A 19,033-nucleotide genomic window follows, 5' to 3' on the forward strand; every position below is an offset into this window, starting at 1 on the left:
CGGTTCTTCATCTAAAAACTGAGCACTCCTACCAGAGAATGATGTGTATATACAGGCAGCCCCTAACATACATCAGCTCAGCTGCCCCAGGTTGCCAGGAGGACCATATTTAACACATCAGGTATGATTGAGAGTTCTTTCAATTTTATATGAAGATTTTTTTTCTCTGAAAAGCCTTTAAAGACTGTGCAATTACTGATAAAAGATGAACTAAGATGCTGAACTAAGATGACCACTCAAATGTACTGCATGCTATTATAAAATTGCTATGTGTAAACCAGTGGAGCCAAAATGATTGATAGGAACTGAGCAACTGGATCAAAAACGTGAAAAGCTGTTATAGTGACTTCTGCCTCCCCTAGCTGACCTTGCTCAGGGCCACTCATACCCTCTCAGATGCCTTATTATCAAAGCGAAATAGTTCTAAAGACTCAGCAGCCAAAGGATGCTTTTACCAGGAACATTAATTGATCCAAATAGCAAGATATGGAGGTACCAGTGTGCATCTCTAGGACTGTTCCTTCTAAGCACTGATTTCACAGTTCACATAAGAACAAGAGATCAAAGGGAAACTAGCGTATGGGACAGAAATATAATCCAGAAATTGGGATAGATCAAATAATTCTACTCTGATTTTTCTGTTCCCAGAAAGTATGAATATAATATGATCCGAAGGTTCATTAGCTCCAGGCTAATCCTGAGGCAAAAGGGATACAGTGAGTAGCTGCTGGAGCTTGTGAAGAACTTTTCAAGTAATCACTTTTGTCAGTAAAACAACTATGCTGGTATAAATACAGAAAAAACTTTAATTTTGTTGAATTTTTATATACATTAAAGTCTCCTTTCAAGTGTTTGTATCGGCATGTAGAAAAGCTATGGAAAAGTTAACACTGCCCCACTGGCTTTTTGTAATTTAAACATACTGTCTATTTTTCATTGCTGTATTTTTCTAAATTGACACTGAGTACTTTTCCCTGTCAGTAACAGAAGTTAGAAGTTTAATGACTTTCCAATACAGCAAAGAGTAATGAAAAGTCATTAAACTTCTAACTTTTCCAGCCCACAGCAGGGCTCAGTGGTTTCAGAGGAGATGCATCACTCATTCTGAGCTCAGCAACTAAGCTGAAACTCGGGCTTGCAGCTGGTTCCAATCGGAAAGAAAAGATATCAGCCCGGAATACAAATGCTCCCAGTGTGGGGGGAGCAGTCAATATGGTGGTGGGCAAAGCTGCAGTTCAGAGGGATCCTGACAAGCTGAAAAAAAAGAGTGGACAGAAACCTCATGACATTCAGCAAAAACAAAATCACAGCCCAACATCTGGGATGGAACAACCGCAGGCACCAGTACAGGTCAGTTGGTAACAACTGACTGGAAAGCAGCTTTGCAGAGGAGGACATCTTGGTGGTCAACAAACTCTACATCTGTCTGCATCTGTTCACTGCTACAAATGGGAGGGTGTTGGGCAGACAGAGGCAGACTCTTCTGGGAGGTGCTCAGGGAAAGGGTGAAGATGACAGCTACAAGCAACAAAAAGGCAGTTATTAAGAAAAATTCTGCACATGAGGGTGGACATAGGAAGAAGTTGTGCCACCTCCAGCCTTGGCTACTTTCTGAGCTTAACTGCAACACTACTCTGAGCAGTGGACTGGCCAGATAACCTCCAGAGAGCCCCTTTTAACTCAATTATTTCTGGCCCTGCAGTTCTCTTGATAGCCTCCCCTACCTTTGCACAGAGGAAGGCCTTCCTTCCTCGATGTAGAAATAATCAAGCAGTGCAAGGCAGTTTCCTGGTTTCATCCCCATCACTTATTTCAGAAGCTCTCTCTCACCAAGCTTTCTCCAGAATCATTTGCTCTGCACTTCCATCAGGTTTTGCACCTCCTCTACCTAGGTCTGAATGACAAATCCTTTCTTGCTCATCCTGCATGGATGCACCAAGCTGGCCACACGTACAGAGTCACAGGCATAGATCTTTTCTGAGAACTTAACCTGTCCTCCTCATATTTTCATTTGCAGACATTGTATCTGACTTGAGAAAGCTGCAAAACCTTTCCTCCTTCTGCATTTTCTTATCGTGGCCAACAAGACGATCCACTGGGGCTGCAGAGGAAGAAATTCATTACAGGATCAGCCCTATTTCAATTTCTTGCTGATCTCAAGACTCTGAACATGTTTCCCATAGAGGCATCTACCAGTGCCGGAGACATGCTGGATTCTTGACTTTCTCTACTCGAAATGTCTTGATTTTGACCCCAGTTCCTTGTTTCATTCAGTCACTACTTATAATTCAGAAGAGGGAGGCAAATCTGTTTTTTCTTCTGGTTAGGTTCATTTTCTGTTCATAGATCTTGCCCCATATATTTGTACTGGCCCAAGTTACAGAGGCACAGCTGCTAACTTACGATGACAGAGGCAATACTACTGTGCATATGCTATACAGAATGGCACATAAACCTTTCATCAAGGCTCTTCATTTGTCCTGACTGTACAACACATATAAGGTTGCTCACAGCGTCCTGAAAGCTTTGAGGTGTGGTGGATATCCTGTAAATCAAAGAGAGGCATAGGAACTCTATCAAAAAAGCAAACAAAATATATCTTCAGGTTCTGTGTACTTCTCACGTTATCTGGGTGAAGAATTACTGGTTTGCTCAACAGCATCAATAAAGCCTCACAAACTGTGTTGTCCTCCTTCCTTTCCAGTGATACTGGAACAGGGTTATTCTAAGTGAATGCGTATTTGAAGCCACCTCTTCTAGCTTCAATGTTGCCCAATACCGTCCTCAAAGGATCACTGTCCTGATGCACCCAGCCACTGGCTGAGCTGACGGAGAATGCAAAAGCACTGTGCAATTTTGTATTTTCATTATGCATACAGTGCCAGTGTTTATTGACATTCAACCTCCCATTACAGCTTCTTGAGTGGGTTTTAGCCATAGCTGATACTGAAGTCATGGAGCAGCACTGCTTCCTCCAGCTGTTACACTTAACAACAGGCTCTACAAGTGCAAGAAAGGCTCCCTTTGTGGTGATGTGCTCCTCCTTTCCTGCTATCAACCATCCAATGATACACTGGGAACATGACTGGGAAGTGACAGACAATTAGACAGCAGGAGTAAGAAGGGCTTTGCCTGGATGCCACAGAACTTAACATAAGTATCTCCTGGGCATAAAGCAATCCCTGCATAAACCTAATACTCAATATCCTACGTACTAATATAATGTACATTAGTATAATGCTTCTACAATTTGCAACACCCTAATATTGTTTCATCCAGCTGAAGCACTTACAGATTATGCTGCAGCACCACGTGGATTCAGCTACGCTGACTCAAATCACTGTCAAAACCATTAGACTAACTAAGGTCCTACATGGATGAGTTGCTTAAAAGAAATCTCATGAATAACACAAACTGGAGAACCACAAAATGGATAAAAAAAACAACCAGAACACCACAGGGGGGTTAGGGTTTTTAATCCCTTGATATACACATAAGTTACTGTACATTCATGTAGTACTGATCATGTTATGCTGGAAGTTATGCTGGAGTTATGCTGGAACAACGTTATGGTGTTGTAGTGCTCTCACAGTGTGGCTGTTCTGTTGTTTATAACATGTGTTGTCAAAACCTTGATTGTTTTAATCCTCTCTTTCAGCACTTACCTACAGAAATACCACCTGCACTTCAACATATCCTTTGTTAATAATAAAAAATTAAAAAAGAAAAAGAAGAAGAACAAAATCAGGGAAAGAAACTTATTTTACAACTCCCCCAGCACTCTGGCAGCTCTTCAGCTGAGTTCCTGGCTAATTGTTTTGCTAAATCCGTGCTGCAGTACCTAGGCAGAGCTGCATGAGCTAATGACTGCTTCAGCACATCCTGTGGAGAGTCTGCCATTATAAACCAATGTCAGTAAATGTATTTATTGGCATTCTGCAGAAATTTTTACAGCAACAAATTGTAGCCTGCTTGCTCCAAACCATTCACTTAGCTTGGACGTTTGCCTAAAACAATTCTTCTACTCGGTCGAAACAGGCATGAGAACACACTCTATTTACAGAATGAAATATTGCTAAGAGGATAATAGCATAACTAGTCTGGATGTCTTCTGGTTATGGTCCTCTTGAGCTATACGCGTTCTGAATAAAGAGCTGGCAAGCAGTAGGCAAAATAAAACATAAAATGAAACTAGTGCTATAACAGTTCCATAATGTGAGGGGGAGGGAGAAGAGAATAACTCTCAGTCCCTCCACTGGAACGAAGAAACTCCTTACGTTATGGTATTTATTGTCAGATGTTAGCAGAAACAGACCCCCAAATGTGGTGAAATCTTTCCCCAAATCAGGGAAAGACACTGCTTATAGATTCTTCTTCATTTTCCACATTTTTTCAGCTTTTCCAAGGTATACTTTTCCTAAATGCATAATTTGGTTTCTCAAAACATCCTGAAAGCTCTGTCAGACTTTTTGCCATCTTCCCAAAGGGAAACCATACTTCAACCAAGGAAAACACCCAGCAGCTGGTACTAAAGTAAATGTTTGCTGCTGAGTGCTTTGGAAAAAAACATATAAACCAGGGCCCAAATAATGTCTCAGTCACACTAAAATACATCTGGAGTGATGCTAGAGGGATTGGCAGAGTTACTTCAGCTACCATCAGTGCTTCACCTGCTCACCCAGGTGCCCACACATGGACCTTGATCCTGGAGCTCAGCACATCATTCTGAAGTGCACAAATCTTTCGCATGCTGAGTGTAATTGTTCCTGTGCAGTGTTTCAGAAGGCTGGCATATGCAGCAGGTCTACCAGCCTATCAGCTCAGGACTAATGTTTCACTGGCAAAGAATGGGGAAAAGCAAAATGAAGAGATTCTTCAAAACACATGCAGGGCTGCCCTTCTTCATAAAGCCTCATCTTCTCTGATGGCATTAGGAGGCATTGGACGACAAGGAACTGGAAACTGCTTAGTTATGAAGGCAATTGCAACAGAAGAAAATACATTTCTTATCTGCAGGAGAGCTGAGAAGGCAGAAGGATCAAGCACGGCCCGATGCAGCACACAGCAGTAGTTCCTGTGTTTTCCTGCATTTTAGCATTTCTTCCTTAAATACCTTTTTTCCCCCAGGAAGCCTTACAACCAGCTCTATTCTCGCAGCTGCTGCAGCCAAAGCCCCCCCCAAATCAGGAAGACATTGTTTTACCTCCTTTTCACTGCCGGTTATCATTTCCCACGTCCCATAGTGGCCCTTCTCCTGCCGGAAGAACTGAATGGCTTCTAAGAACGCCTCGACTTCATATGTGGTCTGCTTGAGAAAATCTGAAGAAAAGGTAACACAAATAGCCTTTAATAAAAGTAAACACCTTTTAAAATCCACTTTCTTATCCCATGCACATACCAGAGAAATATTTTACAATCATTCACTCAGCCTAAGTGCTTGAAGACCTTTGAGTTTCCATGAAGGCTCAGAAGCACAATGCTGCCAGATACAAACTATCTCATCTGAAATGTTAAGTTAAACCAACGCTAGCAACTGTTAAAGTAGAGAAAAATGGAGTAAAAGATAACTGCTTTATAGGGAACTCTGTTTGTGGTACACTCTGACAAGGCAGTCATTAACATCTGAAAGCGCATCCCTTTATACCTGTGAGTGAGATATGATGGCATAGGGGCAAAGGGTGACAGCAGGTAGCAGGGCCAGGAGGTGGGAGCTTCTGCTTCTTTCAGTTAAGGTAACAATTAAGAACCTAAGGTACTGATAATTATCTCAGTGACAGCACATTGTGGCACGATGTGGGCCCTTGAGAAATTGCTGAACTCTGACTTACCACTCCCCAATACTCTTCTACTTCATTTGTTTTGCTGTGGAATAGAGGGTTTTTTCATGAGCAATAACAACGGGACAAAGTAGGTTCTCTGCTCGTGCCAATTAAGACATTTCTGACAAAGCTGTTGTGCTTTTCCCCAACATTTCAGGCATGTTTAATGCCAGCTCTGCATCACCTGCTGCTGTCTATGGCTGCTATTGCTAGATGGTAGCTTGTTCCCAGCCTGCAATGATAGCCTGCAGACACCATGTCATACAAAGGTGCCTGCAGCACTGAAACACCTGTGAACAAGTGGCTAGGCTAGTTTGCTCTCAGAAACATCAAGGAGTCAGCCATGACATGGAAATTCTCTCTCTGGTAACTTCTTCTTTCCATACTGCAAGACTTTTGAGCTATTTCCAGTCAACAGTCTCCTTCACATGACAGCATGCAAAAACACACCTAAGTAAAACTGCAACAGCTGTCACGAAGCAAAACGAGTTTGTCATGATTTGGGGAGAAATCCCTCTGCCTCAGAAGGTGGAAAAGCTCCCTAAAGCAACGAGGCTGCTCGGCAAACCTAAGGAAGGACTGCAGGCTGAAAAACCACAGATGGAATAGTTCAGGAATGCAAGTGCTGCCCATGCTGAGTCAGAGCTTCAGGATTACTGCGAGGATTATTACTGTAGGGGAACAACAAAGCCATGACAATTTATTGTCTCCTCTACAAGGTTAACAAGTTGCAGCGCTGATCAGCTGAATCCCTACTGTGTGCATGGAAGAAAGGAGGGAAGAAGAATGTTAGTTCTATCAAAGGTAAGAATGCTGCTTTTGAAGATACTGGTATGTATAAATAATTATTACGCAAAGTCAGAGATTAAATTCTCAAGCCTTGCCTGACAAGAAAGTCATGTATTTGATGTGTTCAGGAAAGTTTCTGAAGACTACAGCTTTACAGGAGGCTTGCATGCACACCAAAGGCAATAGAGGGATTATACAAATGATAGCAAACACGGAAGATGAACACTATAGTAACTCCCCTTCTATCTCCTTCGTGCATTTTACCAGCTGGTAGGCACCACCCCTGTTTTGCAAATACTAAAAGGTCCTGAGAAATCAAGTGATTTCTTCAACACCACACAATGATCAGCCAGGAGAACAACAGGCACATAAAATCCCAATCACTTTTTCAGCGCTACCTCCCTGATTTATAGCCTTTATAATAAATAGCAAGTCATGAACCAGGATGCAAAAATACCAGTTTAAGAGTTGTACAGTCAGGCTGCTTGCTGCCAAGAGAAGAAGATCCTCTCCTGGCAGCTCGGACAAAAGAATGGAGTACTCCACCTGCAAAATTGGTGGAGTGTTGCATCTGAAAGCTTTTGTCCTCCTGAAAGCAAACTCTGAATGTTTAGACCAGGCTTAGCTGGAGGAAGGGAGAGCGCAGCTCTTCAGCCCTCCCACTGTGACTCACATGTTTTGTTTCTTCACAGCTGTGCTCCCTCCTAACCAAAAGGGACAGCAGAGCATCCAAAGGGCTGCGTCTCAGACCCGCCAAGGTGACGATTTGCCAGTGCTGACAGGTCTCTGCTCTCAGATCACGGAGTCTTAAACTCCATGCTCAAGGGAGTGCTCTGTTCTCACTGTTCCCGACCCATAGAAAAGTGGGAGAAAGGTGCTAAAAAAACAAGCGCAACTCATCCGAACATTCATGGGAACAGTGTCAGGCTGTAAGTAGCATAAAATCCCAAATCACACATTCTTTCCTATGTCAGTAAATGCAAGTGAACACCACAGTTGTGGTAGTCTTACTGCAAATACTGCTCGAAGTAGAAAGGCAGCTTTATCCTTTCTAGGCCTACTGTCATTGCCTTAATGTAAGCAATTTTTGTCACTTTCCATAGGAGGAAAGGATTGCATCAGAGATAAGACACTGAGCAACCAGATCCATCCAGTGCTGGCCTGTGCAGAAGTTGTTGGCAATGGACACAAAAGGCACACTGATGGGAAATGTCTTGAGAAAAGGGAATTGTACCCAAGCTAAAAGGAGCTGCAGAGCACATCCTGCAGGATTTCAGCAGGGAAGAACCAGGGTAAGACAACTAGCAGTTTATGGAAAGGCTAGAAGACTGCGGACAGATTGGCAGCCAGCTGCATTCTAGCAGGGCAAAACAAGGCAAACAGTGAGTGAGCTGTTGGGTAGCCCTGCTTTCGTGTGAGAGAGGATGGCGCATGGGAGATGGAAGCAGAAACTGCAGCTGCAAGCAGGGCAGGTGGCAAACCCCTGTGGTGTCAGGAAAGGTTGTTCATCCGCAGAAAGGACAAGGTGTGCTTCCCTCTGGGGCCTCCCCTGATGCAGCTGGTGCCTATCACAAGCCATGGATCTGCACCCACTGCTGTAGAACCCAGAGCATGTCAGGGAGCTCAGTGCAGCAGGGGCTGGGGATCCTTCTCCAAATCTCACATGATGTGTTGCGTGCTGGTGCAGTGTTTTATTACCACTGGTTCCAGTTTTCTTTGAAGCTAACCTGGGTGGCAGCACTGCATTATGTATTCTATACATAAAGGCACACCTTAACACAGATCACTTCTCTTTCTGTGCAGTAATCACTGTACTACCTTAGTCCACTTTCTTGCTTGCGTCATATATACGGCTTTCACAACCACAAAGAGCTGGAAACATCTGTTCTGCATGTGTGATGTACCTTATTCTCCTCCGCCTAGGCCAGCTGCTGCCCTCCTCAAAATAGAAAAATGTCCTTTTCTTTTGGGTACCCTGTATGCACACATACAGGCTTCTAGCTCCACCTCCAAGCTCTATCTCTTTATGAAGGGAAGAGCTAGGCACAGAAAGATCTAATTATCACTGGATGAGAAGCAGTTAGCAAATAAATCTTCAACAACATTGCAAGCTGTGAAGTTTACTGAATGTCCTCCAGCATAATGCCTGTGAGACTTTACGGGCACCCAGACTGATGCTACGTGCTGAACGCAGGCTTGTCTGCACTTGGAAAGCTCCCCGAGCAGCTTCTCCAGCTGCTAATGGATAGAACATCTGCTTGTTTGGGGAGAGCAAAACAAAATTCTGCTTGGGCTCTTCTATTTCGAAATAAGAAAAGCCACACAGAGACTGTTTTTCATACCCCAGCATGCAGCCTAATTCAAATAACAAACACAGATAAGATACTGCTAACAATGCATTCCCTTTATAAACGTAACATAGAAGCAGTTCATTCACAGAGTAGCTGCTGCAAAGCTCCTATTGAAAAGAAGGAAGGAGAATTGGAAACACTGTGACTTTATACATCTCCCCACATCACTTATCTCAGAAGGCACTGTGCTTTCAGTGCTGCCTGTAGGCACGAGCCTCCTCACAGTGTATGTGCCTCCAAAAATAAATCTTAAACCTTCACTGATCAAAATGATACACAGAGGACCAGGCTCCCCAACACCCACTATGAGTGCAGCGGGCACCAATGAAGTCCAGGTACCAAATCCATAACACAGAAGGTCCCATGCCTAATTTCGGTCGCATCCAATGTTTGGGCCACCGTCAGAATTCCGTCACTCAATGTGGTTCGTCATGCCACCCACTACAGCTCCTTGGTGTCACCCAGCAGATGCCTGGTCAGTAATGGGCCACCTTCAGCTCCAGGCTCCCACACGTGTGCCCTAAGGCAGCAGCAGGGACTAGCTGCCCTGCTGTTCTCAGCCTCACCTGGACCACAGATTAGCCAGTCCAACCCTAGTCAAGCACAGAAAGTTTCTGTGCAAAACCTTCTAGAAACAATCTGTTACCAGAGGCAGTCAGTGCCTTGGGGTTCACTGCCTAGTGCTAAAAGCGTGGATTTTAGACAAATCTGGATGATAGGAAATCTGCCTTCAACCATTCCAATTCAAGTGTCTTAACTGCATGTACCACACACTGCTGCATCGGATGATTAATCACTCAGATGGCAATTTCCCCAGTTACAACTGAAGGGACGTGCCTCTTTAATAATACATCCCCTAGCCTGCTATGCTGAAGGTTAAAACACGTTTCAATACTCAATTTAGTCTGTGCACCCCTCCGGGCAATCGTTGTTATGAATAGGGCTCAGTGCTGCAGCACTAAAAAGGCGAGTATAATGGTCACTACTCCTCAGGAACAGGGATGGGTGTCTGAAGACAGATAGCTTAGCTTACTCCCTTCACAAATGCAAAGTTGACAAGCAAAGTCTTCATGTAAGCAGCAGCACAGCTCGTTTCTGTTCTTCTCATACAGCCTTATGGCAAAGGCCGTGTTTGGGGAGCTCAGCAAAATGTTTCTGTAGCTCCCGGCGGGACTGAGGTCAGATGCGGTAACCAGACAGCAAGAATTTTCCACCTCCCACAATTTATGGGGTGATCTGCTCCGCTGAGACACCAACAGTTTGCAGTTCCCTCCTGCATCCCTCCTGCAAACTGGGCCTCGCTCATTTCTGGATGCAGCAGCAGCATTACAGCGTGAAGCTGCTCGGAGCCAAGGAGCTGCAGTCAGGATATTTTACGATGTGTAAAAACTGTGCATGCCATTCTTCAAAACCAGCAGAGTGCCCCAATTGCAATCCAGTAAATATCCCTCTCCCTTATGGGTTTTTGTTACAGCCAATTTATGACTTTTGCTGTTAATAATAATAAAGGGGTATATGGGCTGTGGACAAAGTACTTTACCAAAGCTAGCTAAGGCCACCGAGAGCAATCTAAGAGTTTGGCTGACATTTAGCAAATAGCTGAGGCCCAAAGAAGATGAACCAGTGCTAACACAGAATCCAGAAGCCCAAGCTCACAGAGCACGGGTTTTAATTAAAGAAATGCTGATCCTGACACACCGCCCACCATTCAACTTTCAAAGCTCAGAAGCAGTCCACGCTGCTCCCTCTGCCTCCTGCAGCACCAACATCTGTGCATGCTCCTATGCTGGAGAGCTGCAGTCGGGTTGGTTCTGCAGTCAGAGAATGTTACTTTCCACATGGTTCCTGCATTCTTCCTGCAGGTAACTGCGGTTGATGCACAGTTGATGCCAAGCAATCTTATAGCAATGGTAGTATTTATATCAGATGGTGATGCAGTTGGAAGGCAGCCTTGCCCGGCTCTTCCCTACTTCCCTACTAATTTAATTAATTAAATTAGAAACCTTGTTTAATTTTATATAACCTCACAGTAATATATTCTTGCTCCCTCATCCATTTGGTGAAAATCTGGCTTAGATGGTGGCGGTGCCTTTGTAGCTCTCTCTTGCTCTCAGTGCCCTTATGTAGCATCTTCCTGGGACAAGAAAAATCTCTGGCTCTACAGTGTTGGTGAAGGGCTGTGCTTCTTGGGAGGCTGTGAATAGAGCAGTAGGAGGTGGACAAAGCTGAATAATATTTGGGATTTTCAGTTTTTTACCTTTGGTTTCAGCAGTCTCAAAAGATGGTGCTTCCACCACCTCTTGTTTCTACTGGACATCATCCTCAACAAAACAGATGCTGTGCTAAGATGTGCAATTCAAACTTCTCCCAATTCCCTTCCCCTTCCAAGTCATCCTCCTCTCACTCCAGCATCTGTTTCTTTCAAACATATTTAGATCGTTGTGTTTCCCATGCTTTCCATTAAACATGCTTTTTAATAATAATAAAAACAATCTATTTGATTTTTCTAATTGAAATTCTTTTAAAAATTAGCTCTTTTAAAACAAAGGCTGGTAAAAAAAAAAAAGAAAACAGAAAATATCTATCCCAAAGCAGAGGGAGGCTACAGAAAGAAAAGGCTATCACATTCCAGAAGTGTGGTGTCTTAGCCATCTCAATACACAGGACACTGCCAGCTCTCGTAGTTGCACTTCGAAGAAAGCTGTTACACACAGCCAACTGCTGACAGCTTTGGGTGAAAGCATCTGGAGAACACTGGGGAGTCAGAGATGCTCCTGCAGTTAAAGAATCATTCCACCAACCTCCCAACACCACCATCAGGGGATGCCTATCAAATACAAATAGGTGAGCATGCCAAAGGGCAGTTTCCCTTTCTAAGAATGATCTGTCTAGCACAGGTTTCCTGTAGTAGCATTTCTTTCTATTATTTCAAAGAACACCTGCCTGGGGTTCAGTTGCTCTGGCTAAGAACTGCAGCAGTTATCGCTGGTTGCTCATCCAGTTTCTGTTAATGATGAGTAACTTTCTCCGAGGTGGTGCATGAGCAATGCCATCACGTGCAAGATGATGGACACGACACAGAGAATAGGCCAAGAGAGAGCCCTGGCCCAGAAGTTGTTATACTTGGGTGAGCAGGACCAAGCCATCATCCCCTTATCAGATGGCAAAAAGAAGCCACCTGAGTTCTTAGGTATTTCAGGAGCTACTGCTTGTAAGGTATTACAGAAAATTGCTAAGGAAGGCAATGGCCATAATCTCTAAAAGCTGAGGTCCTGAACATTTCTGTCTCTTAAAAACCAAACCAAACAGTCCTGATCCACAGAACTTCGCCCAAGGGCTAAGAAAATACAAGTGAATTCATCTTCCTGAACGTGGGGAGATGAGGAGGACTGGGGAACTGCACCTCATGGGAAAACAGCCTGCCCTGGGCTGGTAAGCAGCTACAGCACCCCAGAGATATATCTCTGAATGAAAGAACACACGGTTCAGTTTCACAAAATGAATCCTGTCATATTATTATCCCAAACTGAGTTGGAAGTGAAGTATAACAGCTTGGATCTGAGAGGCATCAATCTCACAGCTCTGATGTTTTCCAGAGAGCTATGTGCTATCATATTATTCATAGATCATGTGGTACAAAACTGCTAACCACTAACAGAAGCTAGATGAGGTCATTTCCAAACAGGATACAACCCTGCAATAATACTCTGCATTTATAGCAAATAAAGTTTGCAGCACAAGCTCCCTCAGAGAACATTACACCAGAGTTTCAGATGGCTGCTTCACAGCATGCATTGCCTGTATTAAAGCTGCTCAAAGCAGCACCTCCCTCTGCCAGGAGCATCAACGTGGGGTTTTACAGCCTAAACCACAACATCATCCATCCCTGATAATCCCCACGTGCTTTACAAACCACTCCTGGTAAAGATGATCATTTTTTCTACTGCTGACCTTTGAAGCTGCAGCCCAAATACAGCCTTCCACCTGCACCAATGAGTCTCTTCACAGCTACTAAAATAGGCTAAGGAGGTGGGTGCAAGGCAGTGCCTCTTCTGCACCACCTCCTGCTTTGTACTATATTAGAAACGAAAGATCAGACCACGGTGGGAGGTGATGTACGTAGCAAGGACATCAATTAAGATTTTACACACGTTAATCACCTTGGCATTTCAGAATGAATATACCTCCCACAGACAGAAAAGCCCAACTGTGCTACAAGCAAGAGAGGCATACTGGAAAAGCCAAAGCCATGCTGACTGAAGGAACTGATGTCACAGACTGAAGACACCACGTATAAGGAAAAAATAGTCTCACTTTACGCAAATCACACAGCCAGTTCTAAATTGTGCTCTGAAACTTTTCGTGACTTTTTTTTAGCACCTCACAGGACTTCTCATAGATTTTCATTGCAAAGCGGTGCTGTATGTTGTGAGGGTGCTGATACTTCCACCAACATCTACACCCCAGTTTTGAACCCGTGTTTGGGCTTCTGGGTCAAGTGAGAGACAGAGAATAGCCCAGCCATAACCTCAGCCACTCAGGTGGAGTGAAGGAGATTTTAACCTGTTAACCATCAAGTGATTGAATTAACAAGTCAAGAAGCAAGCTCCAGGTCTGAGTTAGACAGGTGAAGTGCTGAACACTGCCTATATTGTACCTTTGCCCAGCCCCAAAGTATCACGCAAACCTCCAGAAAGGTCTTGCTTTCGTCCCAGAGCAGAAAAGCTACTGTCCTTTAGCATCAAAAAAGTTGTTTTTGATAATTGGTGGTTATTATAAGCAATTTCCTACTCAGTTCTACTTTATTTGGTCCTTCTGCACATTATCTGAAAGAGATAACCCTGAAAACGATACTTGAAAAATAAACCCCTTTTCTTCACCTGCCCTCTCCAGAGGAGAAAAGCCATCCCATTTGCAACAAGACTCATAAACCTCTTCCAAGCCCCATTTGGACTCACGGCAGTTGCTTTTAAGGATAAAGACCAGCAATACAGCACCAGGTTCAGGGACAGTGAGATGCATGCAGAAAGGATGGCAAAGAGAGGCAAGTGGCCAAGGAGGACAGTATTTCTCCCGATACAGCCGACCTTATCTTCAGCTTGAGCATTTAATGTCACTTTCCCAATCCTTATCAACGCTTCATTAACTACTCTGAGTTACAGCCCATGAGTTGGCAAACCTTTATGTACACACAGTGCTGGAGCGACAGAAATAATTATGAGAAAAACACCTGTCAGCTAAATTTAGAGCTGAAAAAGGAAATGTGGGCCCAGCCAGTGGCAACCCGAAACAGCAGAGATGGAGGAAAAAATCTGATGGGGTCTCAGTTCCGCTATTGTAGCCAAGCTGTGCCAGAACGTGCAGCGTGAGATTAAAAGGAAATTTTCTATTTACCCCTTGCTTTATGCATTTATTTGTGAGACTTCTCTATTTTTTTCTCTTTTCTTTTTATTTATGACTTAATTGGAGACTGCAGGATATGGTTTTGAAAGTCCCTTCGCTTCCTGTGTCGTGATGGTGTTTATCAAGATACGGATGTGAAATCAAACCAGATGAAAGAATATAAAAACAAGAAGTGAAACTGCATCTCCCCAAATTAGCTTGTCATATTTTCCTTCTCATCACAGACTTCCCTGCACCGCAGCACCAAATGGTTGGGCTTCTTCCCTTTTAACAGCAAATACCAAGTGAAACTCAGTAGCTGGTAACCTCATAGAGGGAAAGGAAGAGACCTCATAAAATGACAAAATAATGAAAGAAACATTCAGGAGAAACTTCTGTCTGATTTACAGGGCACGCAAATATAAAGGACTGAAAAATGAAGGATAGGAATTATGAGAATACTACCGATATTTTGAGCATTTCTCTCATTACTGCTATTCTGGCACTGACAGCACTTCACTGCTGGGGATGAGGTGGGCACCTCACTAGCAACCTGCCCCCTAAAATGGGACGGGTGCAGCTCTCACCACTTCTCTGCTTTCCAAAAACAAAATGGGGATGGAGTGGGAATGAAAATAAGACCACACTGTGGATGGAAGTGGAGTGACCATGGAGATAATGGCAAACAGGTGATGTGCATGCCACAGCTCACATCTGATCTGGAAACAGCAGGTTAAGAAAAGGGAGTTAAAAATGAAACCACTTCAACACTCCACTTCAACTCTAGCATAGCTTCTTTAAAAACCTGACAAGCTTTTAAAACTAAGCATTACATGAAATCTCATGCTGATGAAGGTCTGAGCTCTACAGAAGCTCGAGAAGAACAGGCTCTCTGGAATCACAGAACATCCCGAGTTGGAAGGGACCCATAGGGATCATCGAGTCCAATTTCTGGCTCCACACAGGACCACCCAAACCTCAGACCCTATGTCTGAGCACACTGTCCAGAGGCTCTGTGAGCTCTGGCAGCTTGGGGCTGTGCTCACTGCCCTGGGGAGGCTGTTTCATGCCCACTGCTCTCTGGGGCAGAACCTATTCCTTCCATCCAACCTGACGCCTGCATTGCAGCTTTATGCTGCTCCTCTGGGCTCTGAAAGTAATTGTGAAAGGTCAGCAGCTCCTCCTGGCCAACCCAAGAATAAATTAAGGCAAAATTTGGGGACGGAAAGTTAAAAAATGGTACTATGGGCAGAAAAATGCAGTTCATGTTGTCCCTTCTATCAGGAAGTTCATATGAAAATGATATTAGAGTATACAGTACAGTCACATGCATCTTCTTCTGACAGTTATTTTTTGACTTGGCACATTTGTCACTTTAAGCTTTTAGTTTTCAGTTTTGCAGACACAATGAAGGCATTATGATTACCCTGGGAACCTACTGCAAGTGTTTTACGACACAAGGAACAGACTAACAAATGCTGAAAGCTTAATCGTGTAGCGCTGTGCCAGAGATCTGTGTCTCCTCTGTATGTGGAATTATCTCTATCAAGAGTCATCACCACATATTATTACTCTGTGCCACATTCTACTATTGACTCTGTATTTGCTGGCATAGAAGAAGCCTCTTCAGCAATGAGCATTTCTTTGGCTGATCCACGCTCTTTATTTAGTGATCTCCCCTGAACATTATCTTTCTATATGCATATTCAAGTCATTTAACTAATTTAACTCACCCTTTCATTTCCAACCACCAAAAAGCTTTGAAATCAGCAAATACGCCCCTTACAATGTTTAATATGCTCTGCCTTAGGTAATAAACTCAGCGAGAAAGAAATCATGGCATTTCAGAGCTGCACACAACGTTGTTTAATGCAGCCCACTGATGCTTTCAATTACAAAGGTATTGGCAAAGACTGGAAAGTTGGGAGGGAAGGAAGCTTTTGATGGAGCTTTTGTAAAGTAATTCTGAGACAATGGGCAGGATTAGATAGAGGCACCTCTGTACTGATTGTGCAAATATCCTATTAGCCTTTTTTGCTCCTGAAAGAAAAATGTTAAGAGAAGGGTCTTACTCAAAAATGATGAAGCCAAGTTTTAAAACTCATTTGACTTAAGCTCAGCCAAAAAAGGGTATTGATTGCAGGTACAACTTGTGTGAAGTTTGCCAGGCCTGGTACCACAGTAACTGCAGCTCTCACTGCACCCTTCCCTCCCTACCCCACTGACAACCAGCCCAGAATGGCCCCTGGACCCCCAGCACAAGCTCCAGGTCCACCAGCTGGCTCAGATCTAATGGATCTTTCAGTTCCAGTCCCAGCCATATGGTCTCTCTGGTCACTGGCTCCTACGCCTCCCCTCCTGCTTGACAGATACCCTCAACTGAGTTTTGCTGGTGAGTGAAGCCAATGGACATTTACACCAGACAGAATTCCATCAGGAGAGCACTCTGGGCTCACCAGCTGCTGGCCCTGCACCAGCAGTCCCTGTGCTCTGCAGTCCCTTCTCCCATGGCTGGCAGAGGGACCTCCTTTTCCCACCTTTGCTCCTTTCCCTAAACATCCTTTAACAAATCTCACATGTTCCCATCTTCCTGGAAGATGCCCCATGATATACTTTACACAATCCCCAAGAGCTCTTCCCCTGCATCCCACAAGTCCTGTCCTCATTCCGGCAATGGCAGCCTGGGTGGGCTTCACACTGAGACCATGAGCTGGGCCTCCTCCTCTGAGCTCCTCAGCCCATCAGGGTCCTGCTGTTGCTCTCTGGGCGTCGCTGCTTTCAGCAAGGAGCGCTGAATCACACAGCCTCATAGCTTAAAGTCCCCAGAGCATTTGACCTCCTCTGCAAATCCCGAGGCATCACGAAAGCTCTTTGCAGAAGAGCAGAATAGGAGCTGCCCGGATGAATCACGGAACTTGGATGATTTCTGTGCTCAGGTTAATCTATCCATCAACTCTCAGAACCAGGCTAATGAATGGAATCTCTGTGTACACATCCTGTTCACCTAGAATAATTTCAGCAACACGATCGATCCAGTTCTGGTTGGTTAAGTACATTTTAAAGCTTGTTTAATTTATTTTACCCGAGTTGTACTCAAGAACGGTGCAAAACATCTACTCATTCCATCAACAATGAAGGAAAACACTGCCTCATCAACACTGCAAATCATTATCAATTAGTAGAAAAGAAAGCTGAACACAACAGAAAATCTGAAGGGAAAGGAAAAACCCACAGTGCATGCATGTGACTCATACCTGCGAGCAGCAATCACTAAATCCAACCACTTTTGTAATTATTCTTCTGACCATGAGCTCTGACCAGAAAACCCAGAAACACAGGATGGACCAGTTATTTAAAAAGAGAGACTCAGAAAAGAGTCGACGGCTGAATCCCAGGGCAGCTCCCATGACAAAACCGCATGCTGATTCACTTGAGGTTTGTGTTCAGAAAGAAGCAGCACTTAATTCTGCTTCCTGGGAGAAAGATTTTAACTAAAAACTCTGAATTCTTGGCTGAAACCCGGCGTGATACATTCCTTTCCAGAACTCCTAGTGCTATTTTATGGGAAGGACAGAAAGGCACCTTCTGATCAGACATTACATCTGCCTTTCACCTACCCTTGCCAAATCTGCCCTGGCAGGGGAGAGAAGTGGAGAGTGCTGCCTTGGCCACTGCTCCTCATCCCACTAAATTCTATTCCGCAGTCAAACTGGGAGGATTTTTTGCTTCAAGCACAGAGTTAGGGTTACTGAGGTCAGTGATCATTTTTCCGTTGACAGCACTTAGGTTTCTAGCAGGTGGTCCGAGTCCAAGAAATCAAGAAAATACTGGGTCCCATTTCCTTAGCCAGAAAAACCTGTTCAGGTTTACCAGTGAAACAGGAGGTCTTAATCCAAACTGTCTTTATCTCCCAGTCTGTTGAGAAGTAATAGTGTGACAGGAAGGATGAGTGTTCTCCGGTGTCACTTTGGTTGGATAATAACTTGACCATAGAAAAAGCTGAGAGGGACAAGTCCTGGAACAGATGCATAAATGAGCAGCAGCTGAGCCATATGAAACATAATAAAACACAGACTTGCAGGCACTGGAGATGGAAAAGACCTGTTAGGTCATCGAGTCCCAGCTTTTGCCAATTCAGAATTGTCCCCTGGAGTGATGTGCTGAACTTTAAGGGAAAAAAAAAATAAAAAAAGAAGGCTGCCAGAAGCTTTGTCAATCCTGTTCCACTCGCTCCAGAAGAGGGAAATGAAAAACCCAAATCTCACGAACAGGCTTCAAGTCATGGAAGACTGAGAGTGCCAGGAAAACTTGATTATATCCCCATCTCCTTACCAAACCCTGGTGAGGAAAAAAGGGGTGGCTTCCCAAAGACCAGAGCACTTTCTGTATGACCACAGCTGAAATCAGGCTAATCAGAACCATAAATCACAGAGGCAGGCTTTGCCTTTGGGCACGTCAGGGGAATGTAGTCTCCTCTGCCAGCTATGCAGGGAGTACTTATTGAGACTACAGACTCGAACTATTTGGAAGTGCCAGATGAAGGTGTGTTCCTTCTAGACCAATGCCTCCAGCCTATGCTAATCTACTCATGAAATAGTCTTTATAGTCTCCACATTTGGTATTTGCTTACCGCATTGTTTTAGCCCTCGGTTTCCCCACACCTACACAGATTTGCATTGGAGTTGCTCTGCC

General features: G+C 44.1%; 1 protein-coding gene across 2 annotated transcripts in view; it reads right to left on the reverse strand.

Moving 5' to 3' along the window:
- The window catches only part of FAM129A (family with sequence similarity 129 member A), a 60,266-nt gene that overhangs the window by 11,643 nt on the left and 29,590 nt on the right, over positions 1-19,033 (reverse strand). For both annotated transcript variants that reach the window (NM_001012596.3, XM_015290308.4), the window contains exon 6: positions 5,204-5,319. In NM_001012596.3, coding sequence (NP_001012614.3) covers positions 5,204-5,319 — 116 coding nt within the window. The remainder of the gene's footprint in view (positions 1-5,203; positions 5,320-19,033) is intronic.

This window comes from Gallus gallus, chromosome 8, assembly GCF_016699485.2.
Source record: "Gallus gallus isolate bGalGal1 chromosome 8, bGalGal1.mat.broiler.GRCg7b, whole genome shotgun sequence".
Classification (NCBI taxonomy): domain Eukaryota; kingdom Metazoa; phylum Chordata; class Aves; order Galliformes; family Phasianidae; genus Gallus; species Gallus gallus.